The following is a 16,554-nucleotide window of genomic DNA, read 5'->3' as shown; positions in this document are numbered from 1 at the left end:
TAAGTCCTTTGCCCCAGCTGAGATTGGTCTCTATAAATACATCAGGGGATAAACACTGGGGAAAGGGAAGAGCTATCTAAGATAAAGGACAATGTTGCACAAGAATGAATGGGTATAAACTGATCATGAATAAATTTAGGTTGGAAATTAGATTTCTAAGCATCAGAGGAGTGAGGTTCTGGAATAGTTTGCCAGTTGAAGTAGTGTGGGTAAGAACACTAACTAGTTTTAAGATGGAGCTTGATATGTTTCTGAATGGGATTATATGACAGGGTTGCCTGTGATAGCCAGGGACTGGACTCGATGACCCAGGTAGTCCCTTCCCATCCTCTGCTCCTAACTCTCATCTGTTAGTGCACACTTCTGTTTTGATTGTAAGCTGTTTGGGGCAGGGACCTGTCAAGCTATCTGTTCTGTGACACGCCTGGCATACCTTGCCTTGAGGTATGGTACAAATCATAGGCACCAACTTCCCCTCTTTCCCCTGGGTGCTCGACCCCTGCTCTTTGCCTGGCCCCACCCCCACTCAACCCCTTCCAAGAGGCCCCACCCCTGACCCACTCCTTCCCACCCCTGTCCCTCCACCATTACAACCCCTTCCCCAAAGTCCCTGCCCCTATTCCAACTCCTTCCCCAAATCCCTGCCCCGGCCCTGCCTCTTCCCCGCCTCCTCCCCTGAGCTTACCGCATCCCCGCTTCTCCCCCGTGCCTCCTGGAGCGTGCTGATGCTGCCAAACAGCTGTTTGGCAGCGGCCAGGCGGGTAGTGCTGGGAGGTAGGCGGAGGAGCAGGGACGTGGCGCGTTCCGGGGAGAAGGAGGAGGTGGGATGGAGGGTGAGGGGAGCTTGGCTGCCAGTGGGTCCACTAATTTTTCCCCAGGGTCAGGAATTTGTTTTCTTGTCTTCATACTAAACATGCTCTATCAAGATGCCTTATTAGAGGCAGCTCCTATATTTCACATGCTGGTGTCGTTATAAGGGTATGGTTTGAAAGGATGGTGCTGCTTAAATGGCAGATTTGGGCTTCTTTGTCTTCTGCAGAATTAGAAAATTACAATAGGTTGGTCTTTCTTTTTCTTCCCCATCCCTTCTGACTAGGAGTAACAAAACCATGAATCCTCGTCTGTGGAGATCCCAGTGTTACAGGAATTTGTCTGGGGAGAATAGCTGACCACCTACTCTGCCCCCCAGACTTGTGATTGGCATTATGACTGCACGTTGGATATACAGCTCTAACATAAAAGATAAAATGTTTGTGCTGAATAGCGCCGCTGGCCTGAGAAGTGACACGCATGTGCAAGAGCTGTTCCATGAGGAAGCACAACAGGTATGTTGAAAAGGCCCCTTCTCCCCAAGCCACTGATCTCTTGTGTTCCATCTTCAGCCCCTTGTGATGTCATCGTGAACTGGCAGGTGAACAGACTGACATAACAAATATCTGCAATTAATCAGGTTATGTCAAAATCACATGTGTTCCAGTAAGAAAGGTTTTCATTCCTCCTTAGGCCTTGAACATGATGGATACCTTATTACACTAGTGAGATCCATCAGAGTTGCATGATGGTCACCCTTTCTCAAGGTCTTACGTTTCCTCCAGTCAAAAGTAGCCTCTGCAGCATCTGGTCCAAGAAAGCTCTATGAAACTCCTTGGATGAACATCTTGTCTGGATGTCAGGCAAGGAAGGGCCTGTCTTTTCCAGAGAGCGGTATAGGGTAGAGTCACCTTCCCCAAACTCTAACTCTTGGCTTTGTCCGCTATGAGGTTCTAGTCATGCTGGTACCAAAAGGGGATGGTTTTGTGTTTTTTGTTTTAAAAAAGCTGAAGGAATGGACCGGGGCCCTACTCCCTGCCTCTGAGGCCATGCAGCAGAGCCACTGCAAACTTCTGCTTAGAGCACAACTGTGTGTGGTGAATGGTTCGCAGTACAGCACAGAACCCTTCCTTGGGGAATCCGTCTCAGACGGCTCTTTCCGAGGGCAGCTCTGGTAACATTTGGAAAATTGCTGCTGTCTGGTTGCCTGTAGGCCATTTTTTTTAAAAGATTCTACCACCACCCATGATGGTCCATAATTTGAAGGAGGATGAACTGAGTCTCGTTGAAACAGCTTGGACAACTGAGGTACCTGACTGAGAATTTGGCTAGGATACCGGGGTTAACTAGCTCACACAGAAAAGTGCCTTGATGATTGCATGTTGTCGAGACTTTAGTTTTGCATCTCATCTGAAAGACCGCATCTCTAATGATGTAGGAACCCTTGCCGTCATACGGGGGGCCTGGTTCTGTAACCATGTCAGAGAGAACAGCACCACTTACCGAATCACCAACAAATAGCAATAACAGAATCATTAGTAAAATCTTTTAAATGTTGTTTATTTCCCATTCCTGTAAAAAAAAAAAAATCCAGATAAATTTGCTCACTTGATGGCTTTCCTATGTAGGACCCAGTTACTCTGTACCCTGGAATGCTGTGTATTGTACTTGAGAGTGGGTTAAAGCATTTTACACACCTGAAACTGTTAAAAATGAACATTTTAGTGTTAAAGTTATTCTGTTATCTGCAGTTCAGCATGAGTCTATATCATGGAGCTGATAGTGGTTATGCTGTATATGCCTGAAGATACAGCATGCCAGGAAGCAAACCCATGCTTAATACTAGTCTTCCATTATGACTGTACGGGCCTTGGCTGAGGTTTCCAAAACCTAATGTTAGGCTTCTAAGTGCACATTTAGGCGCCCAAATAAGTGCCCTTATTTGTCAAGAGAGCTAACCAGCCAGTAACATTCACTTAAATAACAGCCTAAGCTAGGTATCTGCTTACAGTAATGACAGAAAACAAGTTTGTACTGTTAGCTCTGCAGGGCCAACGCAGAGAGAGTAGATTCCCTGCCATTGTGGGGGCCTTGAGCACTGGTGCACCCTATCCCTCCTATTCTCTGCCGATGTCACATAATAGTCTAGTCTCCTGTGGGCTGTAATACTTCAGTCTAATTTTGGTTGTTGGGTTTAGTGTGCGGGCGCTGGCTGCTGGTGGTGGCCTGTGGTATACAGGAGGTCAGACTAGATGATCTGGTGGTCCCCTCTGGCCTTAAACTCTATGACTGTGAGTGAGCTGGATTCTTTTTCTTCTTGTGAAGCTTCAGCAGAATTGCTTACTAAGTTCCCACCACTTACGTGTATGCAAATCCAGCGAAAATGTTGGGGCTGCATAGGTGTCACCGAAGGGTTAATTTGGCTTGGGGAACCTTTAGTACTGGTGCTGAACCATGAGAAAGAAAGACCCCACCTTGTCTTTCAGAAACCCAGGCTGAGTTTGCAGGGCTGGCCGTTAGAAAAAACATCTTTGAACTTGTAAACAGGAAACATTGGATAGTCACTGGAAGAAAATAATCATGGAACCCTCTGATGCCTTTTCTATAGAGGCACTTTTCAGAGGAGAGCCACACTTAACTATGCAGAAGCTGAATTAGCATCACTCCATATTCTGCCCAGGCATTACATTCCTTCCCCACCCACCCACCCTCCAGCTCCTCACCATGTAAACTGCATATGCTGTAGCAGAAGTGTTCCAAGGTGGTGGACATGTCCTTTGCTGAAGCAGGATGTGTCAACCCAGAGCACTTCCCAGCCTTTAGTCATGAGCACATAAGAATGGCCAAACTGCGGCACAACAATGGTCCATCTAGCCCACTATCCTGTCTTCTGGGGGTGGCTGGTGCCAGATGCTTCAGACGGAATGAACAGAACAGGGAAGTTATTGAGTGATCCATCCCCTGTCATTCACTCCCAGCTTCTAGCAGTTGGAGAGTTAGGAACACCAAGAGCATGGAGTTGCAGCCCTGACTAATAGCCATTGATGGACCTATCCTCCATGAACTTATCTAATTCTTTTTTTGAACCCAGTTATACTTCTATATTTTTGAACCCAGTTATAAAGTGCCCTGGCAATGAGTTCCACAGGTTGACTGTGCGTTGTGTGAAGAAATACTGCCTTTTGTTTGTTTTAAACCTGCAGCCTATTAATTTCATTGGTGACCCCTGGTTCTTGTGTTATGTGAAAAGGTAAATAACACTTTCTTATTCACTTTCTCCACACCAGTCATGATTTTATAGCCCTCTATCATATCCCCTCTTGTCTCTTTTCTAAAATGGGCACACCTAGTCTTTTTAATCTCTCCTCGTATGGAGGCTGCTCCATACGCCTTATCACTTTTGTTGCCCTTCTCTGTACTTTTTTCCAATGCTAATGTGTATTTTTGAGATGGGGCAGAACTGCATGTAGAATTCAAGTTATTGGTGTACCAGGAATTTATATAGTGGCATTATTTTCTGTTGTTCAGATGTTTTCAGAGAACTGCCCACAATGACCTCTTTAGTGGTAACAGCTAATTTTGACCCCATCATTTTGTATGTATAGTTGGGATTGTTTTCCAATATGCATTACTTTGCTCTTATCAATGCTGAATTTCATCGGCCATTTGTTCCCCAGTCACCCAGTTTTGTGAGATCCGTTTGTAACTTCACAGTCTGTTTTGGACTCAACTATCTTTGGACTCAACTATCTTGAGAATTTTGTATCATCTGAAAACCTTGCCACCTCCCCATTTTATGCCCTTTTTCAGAATATTTATGAATATGTTGAACAGCGCTGGTCCCAGTACAGATCCTTGAGTGACCCTGCTATTTCCACTCTCCACTGTGAAAACTGACCATTTATTCCTACCCTTTGTTTCCTGCCTTTTACCCAGCTACTGATCCATGAGAGGACCTTCCCTCTTATCCCATGACTCCTTACTTTGCCTAAGAGCCTTTGGTGAGGACTTTGTCTAAGGCTTTCTGAAAGACCAAGTGCACTGTATGCACTGGATCACCATTCTTCAGGTGTGTGTTGAAATCCTCAGAGTATTCTAATAGATCAGTGAGGCACGATTTCCCTTTACTTGGTCGTGGTCCTGTGCCTGTGTTGAGTCTTCCCCAACATATCATGTTCATCTGTGTATCTGATAATTCTGTTCTTTGCTATAGTTTCAACCAATTTGCCTCAAGTTAGGCTTACTGGCTTGCAGTTGCCAGTATCTCCTCTGGAGCCTTTTAAAAAAAAATTGGCATCACATTATCTGTCAGTCTTCTGGTATAGAGACTGATTTAAGCATTAGTTTACATACCACAGTGAGTAGCTCTGCAATTTCATACTTGAATTCCTTTGGAACTCTTGAGCCTATGCCATCTGGTCCTGGTGACTTATTACTATTTAATCTATCAATTTGTTCTGAAACCGCCTCTATTGATACCTCAGTCTGGGCTAGTTCCTCAGATTTGTCACCTAAAAAGAACAGCTGAGGGGTGGGAACCTGAGGAGAGCCCAAGTACACTCCACTATGACTCCATTAATGGGGAACCTGCTGATTTGGCATCTCCTGTAATGTATCTTTTTGTGCCTGATAAAAAACTGACTGTATAGCTTTTACATCTAGCGTCCTGTGCCAGATCGATTGAGATGTTGTGGCCCTGCCTTCTGTACAGTAGAGACTGTTTTTTTTATGCTTCAGTGTGGTGTTACTTGTTTGACTGAGTTCTATGTGACAGAGAAAGCAGATTAAGAACCTAATAGTGGTGCTTTCTGCATCCACGTTGTGGAGCCTGCAATAGTTTCATGGCATTGCTGGGGTCTGTGGACCCTCATGGTCCTGTCCCACCTCTCAGGGTTTCCTCTTTCCGTTGATATACTGCTCTTTGTGGGTAATATAATAATAATTATTAATTAATAATTATATATTATATAATAATGTCAGGTAAAGGGACGCTGTAGTAGCCATGCACAGAGCACCCTGTTGTAGGAGTCTTGGCAGGCCACTGTGCTACTTCTGCAATCAGCCAGACGACAGCATGGAGGTAACTGAAGGTTTTACTTTTCTCTAGGTATCGCAAACACAGACCAAACCCTGGTGGAAGATACAGCTATTCGTCTGGGAGCCAGTGCTCTTTGGAACCTGGGATGGTGTCTTTACTTCTTGCATGATCAACATTTTTGGAGTGGTTCTTTTTCTGAGGACTGGATGGCTAGTGGTGAGTGAAGGACAAACTGGGTAACATTATGGGTTAAGTGGTAGGTTATTCTCTCCCCCACCACAATTACGTTTGATTTTGTGCTTCGTGAATCAGTTAAAGCTCTTGGTTTTTCTTCTTGCTCTTCTGAAAATGTAAATGACTGTGTCTAAAAATACATCGCGGCTGGGGCCGTTTTCTCTGTAATGTGCTGTTCTGCAAATGCCAATCAAACCTGACAATTTATAGGGAAGTCCGTGTGTAATGGTGTATCCAAATATAACTTTCCAGGTAAAATGTATTGCCATGGTTACGCATCCTCCACTGTCCTCCTCCAAGCAGCACTGAAACAATCGTATTTCTAACATGGCAGTTTTAAATGGAGATCCTGCTGTTCTGAATAAAAGGCCCTGGATTGTGCAACATTCTCCTTGATATCCAGGAGAGTCCTGTGCTTGGCTCAAGGGTAGTGTATATCCCAGTGTCGTGGCTTTAAGAGTAGCCTGATACTGCAGCTCAGGATCCAGCCTGGCTCAGAAAATTGTGCTGGTCTCTGCAGCTTCCATGTAGGAAAACCAAAGCTTCCTGAGGGACTGTTGGAGCTGAAGCCTGGACTTAATGTCATGAGCCCAGCTGTTCTTAAAGGTCCAAGAAGAAACTTTTAACATCTAGCATTTGATATAGTTCCTTTCTTCTGAAAGGGTAGGGATCTGTGTGTTTTTACAGGGAGAGAAATTCAGGGCCAGGTTCTGATCTCCCATGGCACCAGGGTATATTTGGAACAATATCAACGAAGATACGCAGTCTGAGAGGTGACTCAGGCCCATAATAAGGAGATATCGATGAATCCTGTTGCCACTACTGGGAGGAAATGAAGCAGTTGTTCAAAGGCACATAGCATTACTTCACAAGGGTTTATAGCAGGAAGTGTAGATATGACCGTATCCAATTGAATCTGCAGGGGAAACGTTGAACCCATGCACATTGAACCCAGTCCTGCCAGGTTCTGAGTGCCTTCAGTTCCCTTGCATAACTACTTTAACTCATTTCCTGATTATATAATCTAAATTTGGCATATTGGTTCAACGGGTACTGAGGTTCCCAGCCCTGGCTAGGCCCAGTGTAGTTCCCACATTGGCTGTTGGGAACAATACTCTTGTGAGAATTGCCCTGGGGTCTACAATGACCAAAAGGGTCCAGGCCTTCATTCAAGACTGTACGTCCAGAAATCCCCCTCCCTTAGTTCCACGTAAGGGATTAGTTCATTACTGACTCAGAAAGTTGAGTGCCGCCCACTGAATCACCAATGTAACTTCCTTCAGCTGCCATGATTTTCCTTGGAGGTCTCTCCACGAATCATCCAGGCCCAATCCTTGCCTCATGAAATCTGATAGTCCATTGGCAGCGCAGGTGTGACATCATCAGAAAGATCCTCATTCCCAATTGGATTACCCAGGGCCCTGTACTGACACTCATTAGCCAGACATAATAGGTGAGTTTTTTCATCATTTACTTCCCTTTCCCACGTTAATTTCAACTGAGATGTCAGAAAGGTTTCTATAAGCCCTTCATCAACACTGTCATATTCCCTCCACCCGTCACTTTGCTATTTAATAGAAAGTTACTGGTGGCACAGTCAATAAATAAAGTAAAACATCAAATAGAGGATTTTTAAAAGGGAAATGGGGAGTGATTGAAAATAACGGTATTAGGTCTTAAAGTCAATGAGGCTTCACACAAGCACAGGTGTTCACTTGCATGGATCTGATTGCAAGATTGGGGCCTTAGATTGTAAAATTTTCAAGACAGCAGGGGTCACGTCTTCATATACTGTGCTGGCCCAGCACCCAGTAAAGAGACACCCTGATCCTTACTGCAGATCTTTGGGCCCACATTGAAGTATTAGATAATAATGCTAATGATACACTGGGCCTTTTACTCTCAACTGTAGCATGTTCTGTCACGCACGTGTAAATAAGCTTCAGTGTTCCATTTTTCTCTCCCGCTCTGCATTCTACTCTTATCCCTGGGTGTGGCATTCTTTCCCATGAAGCACTGCAAGAATGAATTCTGGTTTTTAGGGTCTGTGTTATTGACTGTTTCTTCTGTAGATCCAAATGGACTGTCCATTACCACAAGCACTGGGCAAGAACTACCATCCCTCCTCCTACCAATTTAAAAAAAAACTGTTGAAAGTATTTCAATGTGTTTTTTTAAAAAATGCAAGTTTTCTGTACTGTCTTAACTTGACTGTACATAATTGAGGCAAAGAAACAATTGTTCCTTTTTCTAAAAACAAAACAAAACTAGATTATAAGGGTTCATGTGATGTAGACCCAGCTAGCAGCTGCATTCATTATGAGCCCTGGCTTCATTTTCCACTGATCCAATAAAATCAACATCTAAAACAGCAGGATATTGAATCAAAATAGGATTTCACAATGATAGCAACATCCTGGATACATTTCTCTTTAAAAAAAAAAAAAAAAAACCCACCACCAACAAAAAGATCTGGGACTTAGACCAGCACAAAATAGAAGCAGCAGCCGTCTGTTGCTGATAAGAAACAAAATGGTGCCAGAGGCCAGCATGCCCTCAGATACAAGAGCCACTGAAATGGAGAGAGGCAGTTGGCAGCCAGCAGCGGAGAGAAATTATGCAAAATCTTACTGTAGTAATGGGGCACTGCTGGGGGGGAGGCATGGGTAGGGAGAGGTTTCCAATCCTCTTTGCATTGGCATTGGGTCCTGGATGAGTTTTCAGGGGAAGTGACTGAGATTCAGAGATCAGCGAGTTACACTAGCTGGGGAAGTTCAGCGGGAACATAAAGAGACACTCTTGACCCTGGAAAAGAGATTTCTGCAGCATGAAGAACAAGCATAAGACGGTGAGAACAGGGATCACAGGAGAAGCATTTGATGCCGGGACTCCCTGAAGGCACTGAACGGTCTCTAATTCTATTTCACTTTTGGAATCCTGACTTGAATAGAATAGCCCACCAAATGTGGCACGCTTCAAACTGAAGGCACACAAGGTAGGCTGTCCCTTAAAGCTGTAGATGGTGGGAGGCCCTGGGCTATGTGTGGCCTAGTTCCATGGCTATCAAGGCACACAAGCTGACTTACCTGCTGCAGTCACCAAAGGCTCCATGGCACATGGTGGCAAGAGCATTACATGTTTCTGGGAAGAATTGGGTTTCCTTGTAAGCCTGTGGGCCGAAGGGTTCTGGGATTCTAACACAGATGACCTGCTCGCCCATTTGCCATCTCATAACACAGCTACAGTGGTTGGATACATGGAAAAGGGATTTCAGGTAGGTCTGTTAATGCAGCTTAGAGCTGGGAATGAGAGGACGAGCCAGCGCCATATGCCAAGACAGCTGTTTGTGGACCTCTGCTCTAGATCAGGAAATGAAAAGTCACAGGTTGCACAAATCCGCTTGTGATACCACCAAAGGCGAGCCAATTTCCATGTTGCAGGCCACTGAACAGGACTGCTTGAAAGCAGGACTGTCCCAATCATCTGTGGAAAGCTGGAGGAGCACATGGGTGTGGACTGAGATATTGCATCACACGAGACAGTGTATAGTCCAGATAACAACCAGCAAGCAATTACTTATAATGTGTTTATTTTTTCTCTTGTACATTCAGTCTTTCCTTCGGTTTTTGTAGTTCATTGATTTGGGTGTTCGCAATGTAGTAGTTCTCAGTGGCTTAGATTTTCAGAAGCATTTGATCTCAATCAGAGCTTCTGGGTTCCGAACCCTTTTGAAAATCCGATCATTTAGGGGCCTAAGAAACGAGCTGTTTGAAAATCCAGACTTTTATTTCCAGACTTGTTGGGTGCTAAGGTTTTTTGTTTTGTGTTTATCTGACCCAGTATTTGTAACGATCAAAATATTTCTTCCCCCCTACCCTCTTTTTTCCTTGTGGTAGATTATTCATGGTTACAAGGCAGTTGTAACTGTGAAACTTTAGCTGAGTAGTCATCTGCCCTTGATAACACCCTGGTGTGTTAAATCTCAGGTCGAGGGATCAGTGGGATAACATGATGCATTCAGGAATTTATACAAAGTGGGGCTCATTTGGAGAGACTCTCACTCACTTGTTGATAAGGGTAGAATTGCCTAGAAAGAACCAGTGGGGATAAATATTATTATTTATTATTATTATTATTTGTACTACGGTGGCATCTAGGAACCTTAGTTATGGATTAAGAGCCCATTGTGCTAGGCACTGCACATACATACCACAAAAGGACGGCCCTTAAACCTCAGAGACCTGAACATGTTTCAAGAATTTTACAATTAACATACATTTCTGTGGTTGCTCAATTTACAGATGAGAAGTGCGTGTTTTATTTAATCTGAATATAAAATAACCTACAATGAATTGACACACTGTGTTATAGTTAACTGGAATCTCAGAAGGTGATGGTTTTTTTTTTCCCACTCTGAATAATTTTCCTTGTGTTCTTCAATGTCTTTGTTTCTCCATTACAGGGAAACACTGGCATTTTAATGGGCATGTTTCTGGTGTCCTTTGTTGTCGTGGTTGCCCTGGTAACTGTCTTATCTGGAATTGGGGTTTGTGAGCGGTGCAGCATCGGAAGTGGAGGAGTCTATTCCATGATTTCTACTGTCCTCGGTGGTCAAGTTGGAGGGACCATTGGCCTCCTTTATATTTTTGGTCAGGTAAAAATGATTGTTACTGCAAGCACGCCTTTAGTCCTTTTCTTCCAGACTCTAAAGTAAATGAGATGATCCCACTAAGAAGGAGGGTGGCATGGAAAAGCAGAGTTGTAGGCATATAATTTCATTCCTCTCAGTATGATCAGGCTTGTTGTCACTCATCGACAGCAATACATCGAAGAGTACAGACAAGTCCTGTCGTGTTTGAACAGGGAAATGCTAATGAGGAGGCTAATGATTTCCTCCTCATGTATGGAGCCATCTCTGACACAGTCTGAAATCTCTCTGCTGTCCTGAGGCACTGTCATGGGAACAATGACCAAAACAGAAAGAATGAAACACAAAAAATGCCATAGCTAACACGTCTCGTCTACAAGCAAGGGAATATTTAAACTCAAGAGGAAAAAGCCTATGTGGCCAAGTGGACAATACAAACTCTACAGATCAGCTGTGGGGTTATACATTTGCCCATAGTGGACTAAATGTTTCCTTATGAGGGTGGAGGCGTAGGAGCAGCACTTGGGGAAAAGAGATGAGGTGGTTTGGAGACAAAATAGTGTCTGAGCCATTGAGGAAGCGGAGAGGAGCCCGAGCCCGTGTGGAGGAGGCGCTGACTGGGGAGGAGCTTAGGAGTAGTTGATTTTGTGCAGTTTTTCAGCTCTTTGTTTTCAGAGAAACCCTAATGTGCCACTGAAGCGGTGGATTGAAATTAAAGGCTTAAGAAACACAAACAACTATCCCGACTAATAGAAAAGTGATTATTAATGCCCATAGCAATTGGAAAAAAAGAAGAGGTATTAGAAATACCAGAAAAGGTTGCGCACAAGAAAAGTTCATTTAAATGCATTAGCTTGCAGCTGTCTTTAAAATCCTGGCCAATTCGAAAAGTCGACATAAAATACAAATTCAATAGTTATAAGACAGGGCATGCACAAAAGTCACACGTGTAAGAAAAAGACTTCCCCCAGCCTTTTGCACTGTAATTCCCCCAATCTCCCCCCTGCCTGGGAAAGCAACTGAGCTGTGCAGCATGTCCTGAGGTCATAGAATCCGGGCTCTGGCAGACCAAGTATTTACCTAGACAAACGTTTTATGTGGGGGGATATGGGGTGTGGAGAGATGGGGAACTGGCAACTGTTTAGCAGCGTTGTATTTTATCCCAGAGGTTTTCAAACTGGGGTACGCATACTCCTAGGGCTACACGAGCTGTCTTCAGGGGGTACGCCAGAAAATTCATGTAATGGTGGACAATGCATTTTATGTAGTTAGACTTGGCAATCTAATCAATGTTTGACCTCCTTTCAATTAAAACTACAGCCACCGTGAGACTCAGAACCATTTTTGAATGGTGGGGCATGCCCCCCAAAGGGGGCACGGAGGAACTTTAGGGGGGTGAATGGCAAAGAGCTGGGCCCTCCTTGGAGTTACAATTTTTGGTTGTGCCCCCTCCACCCCAGACAGGCTGGGTGGCCTGCTGAGGTGATTCAGGGGGTGGAGGTGGGGCTCCCACCCCGAGCTCCACCACATGGCGTTGCCGCTTGTCCACAAAAATCATTCCTCTGCCTCACAGTTCAGTGACTTCTGGAAGCTTTTGCTAAATGGAAGACAGAAATCTTGGCGGGGGGAGGTCACTGACCCCACATCCGCCCTTCTCCCATGCGTCACTTCTGTCTACCTCAGATGGGGGTATGCGGTAGACTCCATTATTTGGAAAGAGCTACACAGCCTAAAAAGTTTGAAAACCATGTTCTGTCCCAAAGCTGGTGTATTTTTTTCATACTCTCCTCCTCAGTTAGATATTGTTTCTATGGCCCAGCATCCATCTGAAGCTCACATGAGGGGCTATCTGTGTTTCAAACAAGGAGTTGGGTAGTGAACACCATAACCTCTGTCCTGGTTAGTTGAGCTAGAAGTACCTGTGCAAGGAAGGATTGTCAGGCTCCAGCTCTAAAACAGTTGTGTTTAAAAGCAGAGATACAGGTGGCTCTTATGTCAAGAACTGTGGACGTTTAAACCCAATTACACCGTTCAACAAGCTGAATATACGGTTTTCAAAAACCTCATAAGAGGTTAGTTTTCCACTGAAATCTGCATTTCTGATTTCAAGATGGATAGTTCAAAACCATTTAAAAATTCCCATTTCCATGGTGCATTTATGAAGAAATTGGCTCCACCGTAGAAATCACAGCAATATCTTTATATGCGTAGAAATATTTCATTCTTCTGGTGAAGGTAGAGTTTATCGCAGGAAAGACAGGCTGTTGCTTCAAGGACACTTACAGTGTGGAGACTAGCAGTGGCTCCTTCTTTCTCTCCACTCTCTGAAGTATCCTTTGAAGTCTACATACTGTTTCCTCTTACTTGGCCTTGTTACGAAAGTAGGAGGATCCTATTTAACTCCTTCCAAAAACTGGTGTTAATCAGTTGAAAAGAACCCTGAAATCCTAAGTTGCAGTGCTTCCTGCAAACAGCTACATGGCATTTCTCTGTGCTTTCAGGATTCTTTCTTGTATTAGGCTTTTCAGGCTAATGCATTTTGTCTGGAGTCAGGTTCTACTTGTCCTTTCAAGTTTCAAATGCAATCTTTTGTGACTAACCCATCACGACACTAGGCGTCCTTTCAGAAATTATATTTTTAGAAGTTCTCTGTGATAAACGTGCATATTGAAGGCAAAGTTTTCAAAATTAAGCATGTGCAATTGCATGGATGCATTGAGAGGGATAGCTCAGTGGTTTGAGCATTGGCCTGCTAAACCCAGGGTTGTGAGTTCAATCCTTGAGGGGACCATTTAGGGGTCTGGGGCAAAAACTGGGGATTGGTCCTGCTTTGAGCAGGGGGTTGGACTAGATGACCTCCTGAGGTCCCTTCCAACCCTAACCTTCTATGATTCTATGAGATTCCCACACCTGAGAGCACCCATTGTCTGCCTGGAAATACCCGTCCTTGAATGCACAGATGCTAAAGTGGTGGAAATCAGTATTGTTCCACATATAGCAGTGCTGATTTACCCCGGCAGAGGATCCGATCTATGGTCTGTTAATCACCAGTTTGTAAGGGCTTGATTTGGCTCTTGTTGAAGTCAATAGAAGTCTTTTGTTTGACTTTCCTGGGATTTGGATTTCCTGGGATTTGTGCTGTTTGTGACTAACTGACCAGATTGGGTAATTTGTCCTGGGACCGCTGGATCTAAAAGCACGAGCCTGTACTGCTTGAACTAAAGGACAAGGACCATTAGTCAGGAGATAGTGGTTGACTCAAACCTGTATACATGGCCTGAACATTAGACGGGGGCAAAGACCCATGCTGTGTCAACATAAGTTGCACACTCACCCTGGCTGAGGAAGTTCATCCTGAACTTCAGAAGTCCACAGCAGTTCAAATACCCATATGGGCCACCAATTTGTAATGCCTGCATGTGCACACACTGGTTTTTTGAACCCATATGTTTGGTGCACGCTGATGTTCACATGTAACTGCCCATGCCTGACTTTAGAAATGTGACCCTTGGTATGAGCTGCACGTTGAAAAGGATTGCTGCTGAAATGTCAGATATAATAGGAAGGTGAGAAGTTTTAGTTTAGAGAGTTATGCAGTGAATAAAAGTCCTCTCTCTTCCTCCACCCCCTCCTTCTTCTTTAAATCCAGTAGTGCCATTTTGGTTTGGGCAGGGAAAGGATTGCTTGGGTTTGTGTTTTCTCTCTGGCATGAATTGTGGCCTTAACCGGCACACACTTCCCTGAGCTTTGGAATGCCATTCCTGCAGACGCACACACATCCAGTGAAGAACACAAGTCCTTCTCTGCCTCAAGAAAAATAAACGGCTGTCCCCAGAGCTCATGGAACATGAGTTGCACAATACATGCTTATCAGAAGTGCAGGCTATGTTCCAGTAAAGAGACAGGGAACCGGTGGAACAGCAAACTTTAAATCCAAACTAAATACTGAGTTAAAAACCTTGAAAACAATGAAGCGGGAAACAATCAGTCATTCTCCAAGCAGGTGCTCTACAGAAAGAAAGGAAAACAAGAAATTACAGAGATGTGCTCTTATTTTGCGCCTTGGTTGGGCACACATATTTTCTTTCACTTCAGAGAAATGCACAGTTCAGGAGATGGCACAGTGTCTCTGGGGTGTCAGTATGACAAATTCATCCTGACCTCACCATTGCTTTGTGTATTCATTGAGTTTTATTCTGTTGTTTTAAAAAAGGGTGCATTTTAGAGTTGGTAAAAGGCAGTAGATTAACAGTCTCAGAGCCTTAAATCCCCTATTTACCCACGGAACAGGTCCAAACTTTCTCTCACTATCCTGCCAACATACCTCATTTTTGTGTTTCATCTCCATGTGAATGTTTGGCCCAGGGAATCCTCAGCCTCTCTGCTAAAGTTATGCTAAGGCTGTGGGTGGGTCATTGGCTGTGGGCATCAAACCCAGGACAAGGAGCCTCTATTGCCTGAGCTAAAAGCTCAGCTCTGTTACTGAAGGCTGGAGCAATCTCTGCGTGTGGCCTAGCCACCGCTCGAGGGGGACAGAACGCCCCCTGAGTGGATGGGGGATTACACTAACAAGGGTGCAAATTGTGATGTGGTGCCTGTCCTGCAGGGATTCGACTGAGATCACCAAACGCCTCTCGCATCCACCGTGGTGCAACCATCAGATGGTAACCTTCAGTCAATTCCATCCTGGGCTGGCTGAAACTAAAGGGTGAAAGGTTTCAGAGTAGCAGCCGTGTTAGTCTGTATCTGTAAAAAGAAAAGGAGGACTTGTGGCACTTTAGAGATGAACAAATTTATTTGAGCATAAGCTTTTGTGAGCTACAGCTCACTGCATCGGATGCAAGGGTTAAAGGCTCTGTATCTTGTCTCCAACCCTCTGAGCCATCCAACATCCTCCTGTTCAGGCATCTTGGCCAGTACTTGTGCTGGGGGTGGGGGTGTTTATGTTTAAATGTCATTCAGTGTGTTGCAGGTGCTATGTACATCACCGGGTTTGCAGAATCCATCTCCAACTTACTGGGTTTCAGCAGCACTTGGGCAGTTAGAGGCATTTCACTGGCAGTCTTACTAGGTCTGCTTGGAATTAACCTGGCTGGTGTTAAATGGATAATCCGGCTCCAACTGTTACTGCTCTTCCTGCTGGCTGTTTCTACGCTGGACTTTGTCATTGGATCGTTCACGCACCTAGATCCAGGTAAAACTTCATGAATGCTTCACATTTACAGTTGTAACAGTATTTAACGTGTGTGAAATTTTGTTTTTCCCTTAATTTATGATTTTGTGAATTTAAAATCCAGACAAAAATATGGACCAAAACTTCCAGAGGTGGATCCCTAAAATTAGGCACCTAACCAGAGCCCCTATTCTGCAACCACATAGGGCATCTCTACAGTACAGCCTGAAGTCGACCCATGTTAGGTCAACTTACAGCCACCGCGGTAATTACTGCAGTGGCTGATGTCCACACAATCCTCCTTCTGTTGGAAGTGCGTATCCTCACCAGGAGTGCTTCCACCTACTGAAGAGGGACAGTGTGTGGGGGAGGCTGAGACCCCTCCCCGCCAGGAGCCCAGCTGCTCCCCCACAGCTCCCTGCTCCCAGCCAATGTAAGGAACGCAGTGTCTACACAGCCACTGTGTCACCCTAACTACACCAACATAAGCCCTATGGCTGTCGTGGAGTTGGGGTTATGATGTCAGTGTAATAAGGCACTTACATCAGCAGGGCAAGGCTATAGTTTGTACACTGACATAATTAGGTTGACATAAGCTGCAGCCTGAGATAGAGGTAGACCAGGCCTAAGATACATACCTAAACACAAGTA

The 16,554-nt window shown here is 44.6% G+C and overlaps 1 protein-coding gene across 10 annotated transcripts in view; it reads left to right on the top strand.

Moving 5' to 3' along the window:
• The window catches only part of SLC12A8 (solute carrier family 12 member 8), a 95,596-nt gene that overhangs the window by 5,227 nt on the left and 73,815 nt on the right, over positions 1-16,554 (top strand). For 4 of the 10 annotated variants that reach the window (XM_073305176.1, XM_073305174.1, XM_073305181.2 and 1 more), the window contains exons 2-5: positions 1,097-1,325; positions 5,918-6,064; positions 10,545-10,736; positions 15,693-15,924. In XM_073305176.1, coding sequence (XP_073161277.1) covers positions 1,206-1,325; positions 5,918-6,064; positions 10,545-10,736; positions 15,693-15,924 — 691 coding nt within the window. In that variant the 5' untranslated portion in view covers positions 1,097-1,205. Of the gene's footprint in view, positions 1-1,096; positions 1,326-4,746; positions 4,880-5,917; positions 6,065-10,544; positions 10,737-15,692; positions 15,925-16,554 lie in introns of those variants that run through there. The other 6 variants (XM_073305180.1, XM_073305179.1, XM_073305177.2 and 3 more) reach the window with 3 other exon arrangements.

The sequence above is a fragment of the Lepidochelys kempii genome, chromosome 11 (assembly GCF_965140285.1).
Source record: "Lepidochelys kempii isolate rLepKem1 chromosome 11, rLepKem1.hap1, whole genome shotgun sequence".
NCBI lineage: Eukaryota > Metazoa > Chordata > Testudines > Cheloniidae > Lepidochelys > Lepidochelys kempii.
The sequence above is the reverse complement of the archived record's forward strand: the minus strand, read 5'-3'. Positions and strand labels throughout refer to the sequence as shown.